The sequence below is a fragment of the Watersipora subatra genome, chromosome 2 (genome assembly GCF_963576615.1).
Source record: "Watersipora subatra chromosome 2, tzWatSuba1.1, whole genome shotgun sequence".
In the NCBI taxonomy this organism is placed as follows: Eukaryota; Metazoa; Bryozoa; class Gymnolaemata; order Cheilostomatida; family Watersiporidae; genus Watersipora; species Watersipora subatra.
Genome location: NC_088709.1, coordinates 1,863,826 through 1,881,760, shown reverse-complemented (window position 1 = coordinate 1,881,760; position 17,935 = coordinate 1,863,826). Strand labels below are relative to the sequence as shown.

The 17,935-nt window shown below is 37.1% G+C and overlaps 2 protein-coding genes and 1 long non-coding RNA gene across 3 annotated transcripts in view; 1 reads left to right on the top strand and 2 right to left on the bottom strand.

Moving 5' to 3' along the window:
* Positions 1-4,096: 4,096 nt before the first annotated feature.
* Positions 4,097-17,935, top strand: part of LOC137387168 (heterogeneous nuclear ribonucleoprotein A0-like) — a 32,366-nt gene continuing 18,527 nt past the window's right edge. Inside the window, exon 1 of the mRNA XM_068073495.1 lies at positions 4,097-4,195. Coding sequence (XP_067929596.1) covers positions 4,187-4,195 — 9 coding nt within the window. The 5' untranslated portion in view covers positions 4,097-4,186. The remainder of the gene's footprint in view (positions 4,196-17,935) is intronic.
* LOC137387482 (uncharacterized) lies at positions 9,235-13,089 on the bottom strand. Its single transcript, XM_068073913.1, has 5 exons — positions 13,052-13,089; positions 12,808-12,929; positions 12,413-12,517; positions 12,191-12,236; positions 9,235-10,205 (listed from the first exon to the last, which is right to left on the bottom strand). Exons 3-5 carry the CDS (start codon positions 12,461-12,463, stop codon positions 9,736-9,738), a joined length of 567 nt encoding a protein of 188 aa, XP_067930014.1. The 5' UTR covers positions 12,464-12,517; positions 12,808-12,929; positions 13,052-13,089; the 3' UTR covers positions 9,235-9,735.
* LOC137387481 (uncharacterized) lies at positions 13,098-14,176 on the bottom strand. The gene is made up of 4 exons (XR_010977912.1): positions 14,035-14,176; positions 13,739-13,792; positions 13,393-13,500; positions 13,098-13,128 (listed from the first exon to the last, which is right to left on the bottom strand). It is a non-coding gene; the product is annotated as an uncharacterized lncRNA (long non-coding RNA).

Here is a 17,935-nt window from a genome sequence, read left to right as displayed (position 1 = left end):
TGATTTGCCATTCTACTAGTGTAGTAGTAATGGCATGCTTCTGTCAAGGGTGACAATGCTTGGTAGTATTTTCATGTTTTCTAAAGAAGCACACTAGTACACGACTAGCTTTTTATAAGCTACCTTGGGGGTCCTAACACTTATCAAGGGCTTCTTCGGGAACTGTCAGATTAACCCGAAGGGATGCATTTTGCAACGCGTCCAGTCTGACAGAGCCAGGTAGTCATTTCACTCGCCCAATGTGCGAAGGACAGGGGTGGATCTTTAATGTGTCCACGTTGTAAGTGTGGTACACAAGGCCTCCTAATTATGCTCTAGATCCGAAAGACCCAGCAATTTAGGGTTGAAAGCATGCTGATAGCTTTTTGTCAGATCGGCATTAAGCAGAACTCGAACCAACAGCCTCATGGTTGACAAAGACGCTACCAATAGGAAACCCTGACACCCTCTAGGTTCCACTAGTGCACTTCGAACTAGTAAAACAATTAGTGAAACTAGGTTGTTTTGTATGAAAACAGAAAATGTAGATCTTTAACATAGCAAGATTGGTCAACATAAATTTAATTTAATTACCGTAATAGTACTCAGCTAAAAATAAAGATATACCATGCATGTAAAAAGTAAACTCAAGAGATCGCAACTGAACAGAATGTTTTGAAGCGGGAATAATTACAGATCACCACAGTATGAAGTTGTCAGATACAGTGCTGACTCGTATGGTAAGACGAAAATAGATTAAATTAAATGTCACTTTGCTATATGGAAACAGAGCCATCGGTTTATAGCTTAAGACGGAAGACTGTTGTCTAACAAACAACTTTATTAACATTAGACATAATATTATTGGTATGTGATGTTAATAAAGTGGAGATGCATGCAATTAAGAAGCAATGGCTAACTCATTCGATGCGCCAGCTAACGGAGACAACAGGAATGGGATCAGAAGCGAGCGACTACATCTCCAACCCTAACGCAGTGTGGTACTTGCCAAACAGATGAACAGGGAACTGCACAAAATCGTCATCTCTTTTCTGGTTACTGATGTATTCGCAATCTGAGCTCTAACCAATGAAACCACTCTACAATGTAAAATATTTCTTTTAAATACTTTAACATACCATAGACCATGCCAAACATGTATAAAAGGCAACAATTTCCAGTAGGTTATCTTCTGTTGATCATCTGGCATAAGCAGATCTGATAAGTACCAGTCAAAGAGTATGGACAGTTGTTTGTGTAAGGGTGCAACTTTCACTGGATAAATTTAACTTATTTACATTATTATTATTAATGTTTTAGAATATTATTGTTAGTTTCTATATTTACGGTGTTGAACTTGTGGAAATAAAGTTTATCGTTATTTATTATAATATCGTTTACTGATAAACTGGTATTTTTTAATTTAGCGCTTTCACTAGTGTCTGAACTAATACTAGTCATTTAGTTCACACAATCTAAGAAGAAGCTCCCCAAACATAGTCAAAAATGAAGAAGATAACAAAATGAATTCAAAACTGATGTATGTGAGGATGCAGAAAAATTATGTCTAACATAACTTTTACAAATACACACAGCATTTCTGGTGGAGAGCATTGTTGCATCTCACGCGTAACAACATCAAAATTCATGAATGAAATCCTAGCCCATTTTGTCTCTCAATGAGCCAGTAAAAAGCGCAACTGACAATCACAGTACATTGTACGTACATGTATGTTAATATCATCAAAGCCAATGTGAGTGTTGTGCCATCAGATCAAATGAAAACTTGTCTGTTAAAAGTTGAGCTGGTTACAAGAGAAACTGTACAACTGAATGATATGCAGGTGCCAGGACTAAGGCTGATGCAGAGTACCGACATACACATCTGGTAAATAATACATATCTACGTGGTAAATATACGTGTAGTACATATACGTGTGGTGCATAAATGTGTGGCACATATACGCATGGTACATATAAACGTGGTACATATACGCATGCTACATATATGCCTGGCACATATACACGTGGTAATATACACGCGGTACATATATGTGTGGTACATATATGCATGGTACATATAAGCGTTGTGCATATGTATATGCGCAGCAAAATGAGATGCAATTATAATTTGACACATACACTCAATTATGGATAGCATAACTGCACCTTACATCTTGGTCTTGGTCAATCGAACCCTAAGACCTTGATCCCCGAGGAAAAAAAAGGGCCATCATGTACGTATCTAGATCTAGTTCAAATGTTTTCAATAAAAGTCAAGTAATATTCGAAGTAAGTAAAATCATGACTATAAAAAGTGCGTTAAAAATTTCCTCGTAGGTCGCGAGAAGTTCTCGGTAAAAAACTGTTATGATAAAATGTTTTGCTGGCTGGAACAGCCCTAGGTACGTCATTGGATACCGATCTGGTATGATGTGAGTGTGTGTCATTGTGTATATTGTTAAAATTATTGATTAAAGACTCATGCACATTGCTGGAGAGAATTTTTATAAGTAAAACCATTCGAGCCGACTTCCGTCTGTTCTTAAGCAATTCCAACCCTAATTTGTCTCTGGCCATAGTTACGCTTTCCACCCCTTTAAGATCCGCAATAAAACGCACAGCGCGCCTCTGGACATTTTCCAGTTGTGTTTCATGTTTTATGAGGTATGGATCCCATACCTCACAAGCGAATTCCAAAACGGGCCTGCACAGACTAAGATATGCAATTTTTTTGACGTTTCTGGGTGCTCCATGTAATACTCTCCTCAACATCCCTAACCTTTGATATGCTCTAGAGGTAATGTCATCTATGTGTATGTCCCATTTAAAGTCATTAGAGACATTCACTCCCAAGTATTTAAAAGATTCCACAATCTCCAAGTGTACGCCATAAAGGGTATACGATAAATTAACTTGGTTGATTGGTGGCTTCCAGCCAAACAAAACTACCTGGCATTTTTTAACATTAAACTCCATTTTCCATGTGTTAGCCCATCGCTCAAGAGATAAAAGATCTTGCTGAAATAAAAGCGTATCACTAGGCGTTGTAATTGGACAGTATAAGAGAGCATCATCAGCAAAAAGGCTTATAGAAGAATGTTGAAGAGAACTTCCAATATCATTAACATAAACTAAAAACAGTGAAGGGCCCAAAACAGAACCCTGGGGGACTCCGGATGTAACTGCCAAAAAGCTTGAGTTACTTCCTTGGATAACCACTCTCTGAAATCGATCAAACAAAAAATTTTCTATCCATTTGATTATTGACTTGTCAATTGTAGTACGAAGCAATTTGTCAATTAACAGACCATGGGAGACTTTATCAAAAGCCTTGGAAAAATCCAAGACTGCTGCATGTACTGATGTTTCATTATCAACAGCCGCCATTATTTCATTTGATGTAGAAACAAGCTGAGTAGCACAGGAGAGTCCTCTCCTGAACCCATGTTGGTCAGGGCTTAAAAACTCCTCAAGTATTGGGCTTATATTGCTAAGAATAATATGCTCTAAAAGTTTGCATGATATACATGTTAAAGACACCGGTCTAAAATTTCCAGGGAGCTCTTTGTTCCCTTTTTTAAAAATTGGTACAATATTTGCAGTTTTCCAAATGTCTGGCAAAACTCCAGTATCCAAAGAGTATTGAAAAATTAGTGTTAAAATTTCAGCGGTATTATTTATATCAATACTAAGATCGTTTTTTGTCAAGCCATCTGGGCCCGGAGCTTTGCCATCTTTAAGACCTTTCAACATTACTATGACACCATCTTTAGAAACAACTATCTGACTTTTTGCTACCCCATCACTATAAAAAGTAGGCCTGTGGTCTGTTTTTGAAAATACGCTTTGGAAAAATGTGTTAAAAATCTCAGCTGTCTCTGAGCAAGACTTGTCCTTAAAAGCTGACGTACCGCTACCACCACTCCAATACATGTACAGTGTATTTACTATTGCTAGAATAACACATAATGTTCTCTGCGGACTTGTCTTCTTTTTCATACGAACGACTTTTCTCGGCAATAATTTTTTCCCAATGAACGAAATTTTTCGGTAGTAATCGTAAAAGTCGGCTAAACTCGGTAAATGCACCAATAACGTCGGTGCACGCTTTACATTTAGACAATTGCGCTCGCAGCCATTTTCTGCGTCATTTATTAAAAAGAAGTAATTCAAAAGTCAAACTCGTACCGTTGTATATCAAGTCATGGCTGATGTATGTATTCTAAAATGTATCTTTAGTCAATTACTCGATGGTAGTAGTGTATTAATGCATTAATATTGTGTATACACGGCACTTACACTAATCATGAAGATTTTCTTCTATTTATTTGTGCCCCTATGCCGTTGTCTTTCTGATTCTGATTCTGATTAAAAAGAGTCTCGAGACCTCAAAAGGAGGAAGTGGAGACCGTTTGCATAGATTGTATAAGAATAAAAATTTATCTATTTGAACAAGTGAATTTAAAACATCAATTAATAAAACTTTCCTGTTCTAATGATCTCCCAATCTAATATCCCGAGAAGTTCGTGGAATGAAGCTGTTAAAATATGTGTTTGTGTTGCAGGCGATTGCCTTTGGAGCGTTAGACCGAGATGTCTTCGGAAACATGTTTTAAAATTCCTATAAGACGAGCTAAACTCATGTTTGTTACTAGACATTGAACATAGTGCATGTCGTATGTGTGTGTTTCCAGGTGTCTTATCTTTAGACGATGCTCGTCTTACACTATTACGGCTGGTATCCAACTGATAGTCTGTCGACTATAGGTTCACAATGCCCGCCGATAAAACGATTAGCGTTTCGTGATTTCCAAATGAAAAGCAGTTAAATAAATTATATTTGCTGTATGTCTCTGCACGTAATTTTCGATTGCGAACTCTAATTATGAGTAGTAAACCAGCACCGTTCACTTCCTAATATGAAATGCGATTATTTTCGAATAAAAAGTAATAATGACTCATACTCACCAGAATCAAACAAAAGGCCTACTTGATGTTATATAAATCGATGCGTACTCACATGCGGTTGATGCCAAGAAAGAAGCTCTCAATCTCCCGACTCCTTTATACTCCAGTAACCTCTCGTACTTCCTGTAACCTCTCGTACTTCCCGTAACCTCTCGTAGCTACCTGTAACTACCATGACCTCGGGCATTAGCGTAGCCCGCGGCCCACCAGCTCGATTATACAACATGCCCTTTTTCTTTTCTTTTTTGTATGGGCCACTAACCTTCCTGAAATACATTGGAACTCATTCACCGACTCACCTTGCTGGTGAAGTTTACCTTACGCTTTAACCCAGGTCTTCCTCCATCGACACCTCCTGCGTACCATCACTCTCGAGCAACCCGGGGCTGCTGTTGTACTCGGCCGCACTACTCTCCTGATCTTCCACTCTTACTGTTGTATAAATCAGTGTACTCTTCTCGCTACTGCCAGCTCCATTGCCAGTCTGCACTGGCTTTTCCACCACTCTGACCTCCGCCTCTACCAATACTTTTACCGTGACCACTGTCACTACCAACACTCCTTCCACCAACATCTCCAACACTACTTCCACCAACCCTGACAAGCCCGGAGTCTTTTGGTTGGGTCAGTAATGACTCCTCAACCTCATCTCCGTCTCTTCCATCTTTACCTCGCTCTCCCCAGTAAGAGGCAGGCTCAACAGGCTTCCTGTGGGAGGTCTCCACCTGGGCCGTAACCGGCTGCACAGGGGATGGCACCACAGAGCTGGGAATTGGCATAGGCCCAGACCTATCTAGCTCGACCTCACCTGCAACCAGTGCAGGTCTGCTACCAGCAATTCTCCTCTGAACCTCGGCTAACTCCTGCACCACTACCCTGAAAGCCTTGACATTTTCCAACTCCATGACCGCTGCCTCCCGTTTGGCTTTCAGCTTAGCCAATTTCTCCTTCGACTTCCTCCGCACCTCCCTTTCCTCTCTTTCAATCTCTGCTACCTTTTTCTCATGACCTTCTCTGTCTAACATTCCATTGCTGGATACCTCGGCTAAAAAAGAGCAAACCTTTTCCATTACAGACACTGGTTCAGCTACTTTCTCAGCACCTTCCCTTACCTCATCGTGACTCTGTTCTCCATCACACCCCATAGACCCTTGCACATCTCTGGTGCCTTGGGCTGTCCCCTGTTGGCTACCAATTTCCACGTATTCGCTACTCTTCACTCCCTTGGTTTTACAAGTCCACCAATCTTGACCTGTGTGACCTCTCTTAACTTCGCTCTCTCTGTCAGACTTCTTTGTCAGGTTTTGCAACTCGACATCATCTGAAACATAACTTGACCCAGCAATAATGGTTCTTGACGAAAACGGCTTAACTGGCTTAATACTTCTACACTCCTTAACAGCCTCAAACTTACTTTCGCAAACCGCGTTTACAACAGCAAATAATTTAAGCTGCCTTAACTCAGTTATGCCCAAGAAGTTCGTTCTCAATCCTTTCACCACATATACCTCTGTCTCCATAACTCTATCTTTACTTTCCAATTGAACACCTGCTTTACCGACTACTCTTAGCTTACGACCATCTATTCCCGCCAAAACAGTAGATGGCTCCTCTAGCCGTAGGTTCAGCCTTTCGGCCGTCCCCTCGGTTACAGTCGACACCTCTGCCCCAGTATCAAACGTAAATTCAACGTTCTTCCCATTGACTTTCAAAACCTGTACAATTCTCCTTTCTAGTCAACTGTCCTCCTCATACTTATCCCTAGAACCAGAGAACCTGACACTTCTGCCCTTACTACTATCTTGGTACCTCTCCTTATACTTCTCCCCCTCAAACCTATCCATACTGTTGTCCCTGTACCTGCCAAATTTGTCTCTAATCTCGCGGGGGCTTCCTCGGCCCCTATACCTCTCCCCACTACTGTCCCTGCTACCATACCGCTCGTAGCTATTATCACGACTACCTCCTGACCTCCTGCTACTACCCCGCCCGTCATAACCTACTTCTCTCCTATCCCTACAATAACGGGATACATGTCCTCGCTGTCCACAACAAAAACATTTAATGGAGGGACAACTCCTCATCTCATGCCCACTACGTTTACAATTGTAGCATACTCTACCTCCACTGCCTTCTCTACTGCTTGCTCTAGATCTAGAGACATGCCTCTCCCTGCTATTGTCTCTATACTTTCTACTGTCACCGTCCTTGTTATACTCCCTGCCTCTTGTCCCATATCTACTAGCACCTTGCTCTTCACTACCATAATACTCTCTACTACTCCTAGGGCTACCCCTAGGGGAAGATCTACCTGCTGAATCATAACTATCTCTATCATTACTCCTGTACTGCGCTCGGCTATCAAACTCTGATACCTTTGCTACTTCTCTCTTAACCTCACTCTTTAAATCGGTACTTCTACCCTCACCTCTCAAAAATCTATCAGAGCTGTCGGCCATTTCTCGAGCCCTCAATGCCTCCTGCAATAACGCCCAAGTAAGATTTGCGTTCTTCATTAACTCTCTGCTTACTTCTCTATTTCTCAACCCGTTAACCGCCACAATAAGGGCAAACCTTACCCTATCATTATCGTTAGTCACCTCTGCATATCTGCTCAAACTCTCTACCCGTTGTAAAAACTCTCTATCACTTTCCCCAAGTGTCTGCCTAGCCGTAAGGAACTTATGCCCCTTAACGAACATACTTTCTTGTCTACCATAATAACCCTGTAAAACCTCCACTGCCCCTTCATAAGTAGAATTTACGCCATCTACGTTAAACCCTGCACCTCTCAATACTTCTCTACCACTGTGCCCAATAGCTCTCAATAGTGGCACTAACCTAGCTCTACCTCTCATAATAGGTCAGATATAAAAAAGATAACGATTTGTGAGTTTCTAGCCGCAATTCCTAAATCGGTTGCGGAATGTACACAAAAATAAATTTTGGCGCCTCCAAATATAACTGAACGTTGACAAGGTCGTTTCTACGGAACTACAAAACTGCTAATGCTAGTTGTACTGCGTAGTTGTAGTAGGCTGTTGTTGTAAATGGTTTTTAGTATACTCTTGAATAGGGCTTGTACATTGATACTATTATTATTACAAACTATTACATATGTACTGCATTGCAAAGCAGTTATTTTATATGACTACAGCAAGTTTTGGCTTGCCCATAAAACAACTATACTTTTTCTTCTAATTACAATACAAATTAGAACCTGACTTTTCAGCAATTATTAGCCTAGCTACAAAACAGTTATATTTCTATTTAATACACGTTAGAACCTGACTTTTCAGCAATTATTAGCCTGGCTACAAAACAGTTATATTTCTATTAAATACATATTGGAACCTGACTTTTCAGCAAATATTAGCCTAGCTACAAAACAGTTATATTTTTATTAAATACATGTTAGAACCTGACTTTTCAGCAAATATTAGCCTAGCTACAAAACAGTTATATTTCTATTAAATACATGTTAAAACCTAACTTTTCAGCAAATATTAGCCTGGCTACAAAACAGTTATATTTCTATTAAATACATGTTAGAACCTGACTTTTCAGCAAACATTAGCCCAGCTACAAAACAGTTATATTTCTATTAAATACATATTGGAACCTGACTTCTCAGCAAATATTAGCCTAGCTACAAAACAGTTATATTTTTATTAAATACATGTTAGAACCTGACTTTTCAGCAAATATTAGCCTAGCTACAAAACAGTTATATTTCTATTAAATACATGTTAAAACCTAACTTTTCAGCAAATATTAGCCTAGCTACAAAACAGTTATATTTCTATTAAATACATGTTAAAACCTAACTTTTCAGCAAATATTAGCCTGGCTACAAAACAGTTATATTTCTATAAAATACATGTTAGAACCTGACTTTTCAGCAAATATTAGCCTGGCTACAAAACAGTTATATTTCTATTAAATACATATTGGAACCTGACTTTTCAGCAAATATTAGCCTGGCTACAAAACAGTTATATTTTTATTAAATACATGTTAGAACCTGACTTTTCAGCAAATATTAGCCTAGCTACAAAACAGTTATATTTCTATTAAATACATGTTAAAACCTAACTTTTCAGCAATTATTAGCCTGGCTACAAAACAGTTATATTTTTATTAAATACATGTTAGAACCTGACTTTTCAGCAAATATTAGCCTAGCTACAAAACAGTTATATTTCTATTAAATACATGTTAAAACCTAACTTTTCAGCAATTATTAGCCTGGCTACAAAACAGTTATCTTATTTCAACTTCATGGACTTGAAGAGCAAGTATTAGACTGGCTACATAAAAGTTTTATGACTTTATACAAACTAAAGCTTAGAGTTATGAGAAGGTATTATCATTGTATGTTGTATGTAAAAGTTATATACTATTTAGATTTACATAGCATTTCTCAACGAAATATATTATGTACCAAATAGAAAAACCATTGAAAAAGTTGAATACACCAAGTTGCAAAATTGTGTAAAGAAAAAGTATACACTGAGTACAGCTGAGTACACACTGCCTTGATGCATATTCCACTAATGCAGACAAACTGACTAGAAATACAGGATGGCTAAACTATATAAATGTATGCAACATAAAAGTTAATAAAACAGTAGTTACTACTGGATCAGGGCATCAAATAAAAGGTAATACACTATAATAGTCCAGTGTGAACAAACAATAAAATTTTGTTTTAAAACATATTGAAGATATGCCAGTTATCCGCATACATGTGTACATTGGAAAGCATAACAGGAAAGCATATGTTTAGCTATGCGTAATGGATTTTTCCATACCATAATATGCTGGAGATGGCCTACTATCGTCATCTTTTGGAGTCAACTTCTTACACCATGACTCGTAAGCTTCTAGTACAGCTGGACTCAGTCTAATAAGTTGCCGACTAATGACCGGATAGTCAGAGCTACTCTCTTTAAGATAATATAAAATGGTCTCATTTACCATCTGAATACCATAATATGTTCCAGATATATGCTCCTGTCGACAATGTTCGTAATCTTCGGCTGGAACTACATTAAATACACCATAACTAGTATGGTGTGTTTTATAGCGCTTCAGGTACTTGATTTTATAATACATAAGCTGAGCATCTAGTGAGACAGCAGGAAATTCCACAGGGTTTTCTGTAAGCTCCTTGCCATTCCAGTTGGTAGCTTCATGATCTTCTGTTGTCGTGAAACACTTCACTGCTCCAACTCTGGTGGATTCTTCCTTGGCTATTACACAAATAAATAGAAAACATTACAGACTACTCCACAAAGTTTTGATCTAGTTAACCCTTTGCTTCCAAAATCCATAAAAGCCCGGAATACGAGCATTGTCTCAGCGTACGGATCTCGAAATAATTCGGCCTTCGATAGACCTTTTTTAAAATATATTATTTATTAAAAAAACAGCATTAAAATGAGTAATTTGATCAATTTCCGTCGGCTTTGTAATACTGTTTTGAGGTTATAAATAATACCTAATACGCATGTGCAAGCAATACACTTTGCAAAGATGTGTTCTTTTATGGAAATCTATTCATCATGAACACACGCGGTTGTTCAAGCTCTGCTAAAAAAGTTTGTTTAGAGAAAGACATCGACTGGTTTGGAAATGAAGAAAAGGATATCAGGTTGGAATAATGTGGGGTAGACGATGAAAGTGAAAAATAAGATCAACAGGGTGAATTGGATTGCAAAAGTGAGAGTGAAACGGCCGGCGATGAAACCGGGAGTATTTACGGATTTCAAAGAGGAGCTGACTTAAAACAAAAAAATTACATTTTGCTGACAGCTTGGCAGGAGTAAGTTCGAATTTTTAAACAGGTAAGTATTTTTAATATTTAAAGCTTTTTATAACATCGGCCATTATAAATGTTATATTTAACGAAACGAATAAACATGGCCTCCAAAAACATTGCGATGCTTCGGAGCCTGTTGATGGTAAAGATATTTGGCGAGTTATTTATTTAGTTTTGCATATAAGTATTTTTAAAAAGCCTACTCTGTTGTCTTACTGGTCCACAATCCTTTATTATCTACGCTGATTTTTAATAAAATTAAAAATAGAAAGAAAAATAGAAGCAAGTTTACTTTCTACTGTGCATTTTGCTGACAATTTTGAACAGCCTGCTAGCAATAGATTTTTCAAGTTAGAAGATCTTTTTGCCATGATATGCGACCGGTTATATTCTGTTTCACTGCCTGGTAAATTCATATCTATAGATGAAAGCTTGCTGGCTTGGAAAGGATGACTTGGACAACCAGTTTCTTTGCAAACTCTTGCAAACATATGACACCGTGCAGATGCTTATCATAAACCATTTTCACAGAGTTATTGCTTCCAAAAATGTATTTGTTATCGATGTTTTATGATAGAAAGGTGGCAACATTGACACATCACAATGTTGATAGAAATATTCACAGACGAATAACTTTGCAGGGACGATCTACAGGGAATAAATGGCTGCCTGTTGAGAAATTTCTAAGCTTTCAAATGCATATTCATTTATAGCTCTATTCCAATTTGCATGTACGTTATAGCGAAGTTTAGGCGACATTGTCAGGCCTCCATTTTTCGCTGGTCTTTTGGGTCACGCACTGAGAATTTCGAGTGGTGCTCCCGCAATGCATCGGAGCTCATAACTCCACTTTCAATGCTCTTTGACGACCAATTTTTTTTGCAAATTGTTGAGAACCTATGAATCCGTGCATGTATTATTTATACAACATTGCCAATTACCTTTATCAATTAGGAAAATACAATTGAAAATGGTGTATAAAAAAAATTAATAGCTTCAACAAATTGAGACTTTTGCTGGAAAGCATTTGCAAGCTATCTGCATAGAAAAATATCAGCTTGTAGAGAAATTTCTCAGCTTTCCTATGCATATTAATTTATGTAACTATCAGAATAGTGATGTAAGTTACTGCAGTTTTTATGCAGTCATGCCGAAGGCTCAAATCGCCCTAGTAATTGCCTCCGTACGGTGGTATTTTCCCGGCCGTAAGCGCGCCGTAGCCAAAGGGTTAAGAACATGCATTAGATATATATAAAGCAGGTAATGTCCATAGATACCAACACTATACTATTTAAAGATATCAGAATAGTATTCTCATGCTCTAGATTGGTGAACACAGTAAAATAATTTTTATGTATTATTATGATACAAATATAAAACTTGTTAACCTGTATGTGACTTACATCTTCAACCTACCTGCTTCAATAGAGAGCTTGATATCCGCCAATGCTCGACCATCTTCCTAACATAAATAAAGACAACTGGTTAAAAACGAAATTCAATGCAAAAATGTTAAAAAGTTGTTAGTTCAGGTTGAGAAAATTAAACCAAATAAGTGAGGAAGTATCTTAACATCTATTTACATACAAGATATACAGATGTGCTAAATCTGCTGGGAATAGTTATTGTTTCACATACCTTTATACTTGCCAATAATTCTTTACGGTATGTGGAAGGATTTAAAGACATATCACCATCTTTTCTATTTTCTAGCTCAAACAATTCAACATATCGTTGCGCATGCTGAAAATATTAATAACATTATAAAAATGGAGATTCTTAGAATTATTCTTTAGTAAGTTTACAACAACAAAAATGTGCCGAATATCTAGAAAGTTCAAGATTATTGCATAACCCCCTACAAGGAATCACACTAATTTTGGTGAAAAAACATTGTGGTTAACAGTGAAAATTGACAGAATAGGACTAGGTTCCTTAGTAATAGTTAATGTGTAGATAAATAATCCAACCAGACGTTTCCTACTGATAATTGTTGAAGTCTTGAGACCTCTACGAATGAGAGTGTCACTCACCTTGATAACATACAGTCCACAGCTTCACCTTGGTAACATACAGTCCACAGCTTACACAATCTTTCTGTTGCATAGCCGTCACAGCATAATCAGCAAACCTCTCATCAACAGAAACAAGCTTCCTGTAAATATTGTTGCTAACAGTGAGCTTTTGGATTAAACCATTTATGCTAGAATGCAAAGGCAATAACTGTTGCTTTTTGTAAGATTTACCGACAAACCTAGTGAAGAATTTCATGCTCACCTTTTTTCAATGGTCTGTTGTCCTTTGTAAGAAAGAGAGTCCCTTGAATGAATTTTTCAAAGTTTCCTATCTACCAGCTGCAAACAGAGTACCGTATACAACTTGTATATAAAGCTATGCAAGCTAATGCAAGTTGCATGTTATAGATACACGCAGAGCAAGTATTTCCGTGTCTACAAAACAGCTACCTTATTCAAGTTACATGCTATATAAAAGATGTGCTGTTTTAAATTTTTAAAACAATTATAATAACTATGCACAGCCATGCAACGCTAATTGTTCTCAAAATTAATATCTTGACATAGTCTTTTAGTATAAAAGTGCAGCATAAGAATACTAACCATTAGGGAGTAATGACTTCGCTCAGAATCATGTCTTGGTACTATAATAATGTCAGCAGGCTGGTCTAATGCGTTAGTGAGACTATCATGGATCAGTAGAGCATGAAACTGAAAATAAACATTTGATAAAGATAAAAAAGTTAACGAATAATACAATATGGCAAAATCTTTTCTGCTCCGTTAAGCGTTGCATAATAAGTTTATAAAATATATATTTTGTTGATGTAGCAAAAATTATGATAAAATTAATCCCATGATGAACTTTTACCGCTGATTAAATGAAATAGAGATACTTTGACAGCATCACGTCACATCAACTTTAGATCACAACCTCAGAAAGACATACCTTGATTGTTGATTTCGACTTGGAAATCGCCAGTTCTATGCCAACATCTACCACCTAAAATAATTAAAATAAAATCTAAAACTTGATCCAATATTTCGAAGGAAAATTACAATTAGAAATTTAACAGACTGCACTAGAAGACACTGTTGCCACACAAACTGTCATCAAGAACATAGTTGCTTATAAAACATCTGTCTAGGATCTATTTTTAGCAGCGTAACATTTTATTAAGAACAGTAAACCTTTTTGGTATTTTTTCAATGTATTATGTTTTTATCACTCTTTTATATGTATACCTTATATTTCTAGTATCTAGAATAAATCTAGACATTTCCAGCACCAGCAAAACACCAAAAACCATTCTTTAATGCCAGTAATCATTCTTAATTTACAAGAAGAAGAGTTTTGACTGCAAGCGTGCAGCACGATGCTGGCCCACGATGCCGCTCGCATTAAAAATGCAAAAAAGAAACAAATATTGCCCGCTAGAGCAGGACGTTTAACACTGATGTCAAAGGTTTCTTTTAAAAACTATACAAAACTATTTTCTTACGTCCATGGTACTACTGATTACATATAATCGCCAACACAGCTACACAGTTTTCAAACCGAGTTAGGAACTGCGGTCTAGAAACTCACAAATCGTTATCTTTTTTATATCTGACCATATAGGGCGCCTATTGTCACCTTCACCTTCGTAACCTCTTCTCTCTACAGCACTCTCTATACATAAATTCATTTCCTCTATGAATCTCTCCCACGACCCATCGCCGTGCTCTCCAAACACCAGCTTCGGAAACCCACTCTCCATCTCTACCCGATACAATATCTCCCTCGCCACGAATACACTCTACCCCACTCGTATAATTAGTGTAACTCCCACCTCCGAATATGTAATAAATAATTGCACCTCAACACCGCTACTACACCTCACAACACTACCCTAATAAATAATTGCACCTTAACAACACCGCTACTACACCTCACAACACTACCCTACCTCACGTTACCTCACCTACACGCCCGTGAAAGGGTCTATACAACCGTTTAACTTACCCCGCAACCAGAAAAATTATCGCTAATGATAACGCAAAAGGAAAAAAATCAGAGCTTCGTCAACTGCGCCATGTTATATAAATCGATGCGTACTCACATGCGGTTGATGCCAAGAAAGAAGCTCTCAATCTCCCGACTCCTTTATACTCCAGTAACCTCTCGTACTTCCTGTAACCTCTCGTACTTCCCGTAACCTCTCGTAGCTACCTGTAACTACCATGACCTCGGGCATTAGCGTAGCCCGCGGCCCACCAGCTCGATTATACAACACTTGACGTGATTTAAATACAACTACAATTCTATACATTCGAACACACCGGTATAATTCTAACAACATTTTCTTGTTTCACGCATACAATATTAAGCCACGCCAATAGTGCGTGTTCATATGGGCTCTTTGCGAAAATCTGCATCAATATTGCCCGTTCTAATCTATACACAATCACATAAGTGATGATTTTAGTCTGAAATGGTAATTGTAAAAATGTAGTTTGCACTGTACGCTATTATCGAGCTAAGGTGAACAGCATAATTTCCTGTCTGTTTAATACGAAATTTTAAGATCGCATCAAACAGCGACGTATCCCATAAACAGTATGGTCAATCTTTCCTATAATGACCGTGGTAGCTTGTAAAAATAGTTTCAGGGTTGTTCATGGCTTAATACAAGCAAATCATTTAATGAAACTGAATGATTATTGGTGCTTATAAATACAATTGTCAGATGTATAGTAAACTAGGCTTATGAGCATGTTTACAATGTTGTTCAATGTTAACAGTAATAATAAATTTATGAGTGTTGGCTGATGAATCTATACAGGGACCTTCGCCATACGGCGTTATTTTGTTCCGGTGTATACAAAGTAAAGCGAAAATGTCATATAGAAACCCATAGTAATTATCTAATGCAAACACCCCTTGGTAAAAAACATCAAAATTTTTATATACATGATGTACATGTTAAAGTTGGTAATAAAATATTTTATTAACCCTAGTAACTATAGTTACCTACAGCAACTTCAGTGTGTTGAGTGGTTATGGGCTACAATAGAAGTTTTGTTGCAATAAAATCATTTTGTTGTTTCTTCCGTTGACCTTGTGATCAATATTACGGCCCCTCGCTAACGAATTAAAGTTATGTGTGTAGTTATATACAGTCAAACATGGATAACTCGAACTTCAAGGGACCGAGCAAAAGTGTTCGAATTATCAGAGCATTCAAATTATCAGAGCACTGTCACAAGTCCATATATTTACTTATTTATTAGTAGATACATGTACATATACAAACTATAATATAAATCAAAAGCACAAATGGCTCGTTTCAAATTAAATGCTTCTAATGTAAAGTTTAAAACGTTTTCATGAAAAAGTATAGAGATTTTTCTATCACTTGAGATTGGTTTGTTGTTTGAGGTGATGTTATTGCCAGGACGTTTTTCAGATTGACATTGGCAAAACTTGATCGTTGTTGAAATGCTCAAAAGAAAAGACACTTTTTTCTTTTGGGGTTTTACCCACGATCAATTTTGCCGTTTTTTCTTGAAGTTTATGCAGATTACCTTACTTTACCTGGGATTCGTTAAGAGCAACACTCCGAGGCAGTTCAATTAGAAGTTTTACGAGGTTTTACGGTACATTTTATATCACTCACGCTTTTTTAATAGATACTTATTGAATGTACACACGTATTCTGTGTTTAGGTCAAACGATGAATAGTTTTTTGTAGCTCAGACAACGTATACGTTTAATTACAACATTTTTTAAGACGTTTTAAACATTCAACATTCCGACGTTAATTCAACACGGAATCAACGTCGAAAAACTATTCATCACTGGCTAGCCGAGTCACGCACTCAAGGATTTTCGCCACGCACATACAAAACAACATGCGATTTTTGTTTTGTATGTGCGTGGCGAAAATTCTTGCGCGCGTGACCCGGCTAGCCCGTGCTATTCATCGTATCGCAGTATGAATCAAATTTCACCAAACTTTTAGAAAAGTCGTTGACAAAAATATTTTGCCGATGGTGGTAATAACGACGCTTATGAATTACGAAAAGATGAAGTTTACCTCTATGGCTTTGAATAAAGTGATTTTCTAAAGCAAAAACAACCGTTTCGGTAGCTGTTGGGCAAAAAAACAGTTCGAATTAACAGTGTTGAGTTCGAGTTATCTATAGCAATTTATCATTACGTGGGAACGGACCAAAGGAAATGTTCGAATTAACCATGTGTTCGAGCTATCCGTGGACGAGTTATCCATGTTTGACTGTAGTTGTATGCACACGTATAATGAATTGAAGTTTATTTAGTAAATATTTTACTAAATGCTATAATTCACACTAAATTTTTGCTTTTGTTTTCTTTTCACTAATTTCATTTCATTTATGCTATTTCAAACATTTACAAAACACGAAAAATGTTGAACTGAGAAAAAATATCCTATCTCTTTCAGACGTATGAGAGGGATTTCTGCGAATAGCATGTCAGCCAGGGTTAGCAAAAATATCATATCACTGATATATATCATGATATTAATTGATATCTATGATATTTATGATATTTTTGAAACAAATGACATTTTTGAAAAAATTGAAGCTAGGTTTAACTTGCATGGTATTTACATTGTGATTGATGTATTTTATAGGTTGTATGGGACCAGTCAGCAATGTTTAATACTAAACACTTGATTTATTGTAGGCCTAGTATACTAATAATATTTATAAATATGAAACGTTCGTCAAAAATTGGATTATAAATCATGACTTTAACGCAAAGTGCAAACAAAATAATGCAAATAGTAAATACACACTATGATAGTCCAAGCATGCTTTAATGTCCTAATTTTGTCTAGTTTAGGTATTTGTAAACAAACACCAGCTTGCCAGCCTTCACCACACAGAGACAATTTCTCAATTTGCTGTGAACCAGTCCACATGATGAAAACACACACTCAACACTAGCAGTCAGAGTTATATCTTCATATTTATAGATTTTATACTGAGCCAGAATCCTTTGAAGCTATTCATTAAAAGATTTTTACAGAAAATGATGAGATGAGTATCTCTGCCATCTCATTGAGTCAGTGTTATGTGCTTACAATTATGTTTTTGGCTGTCAGATTGTTTAATTCAAAAT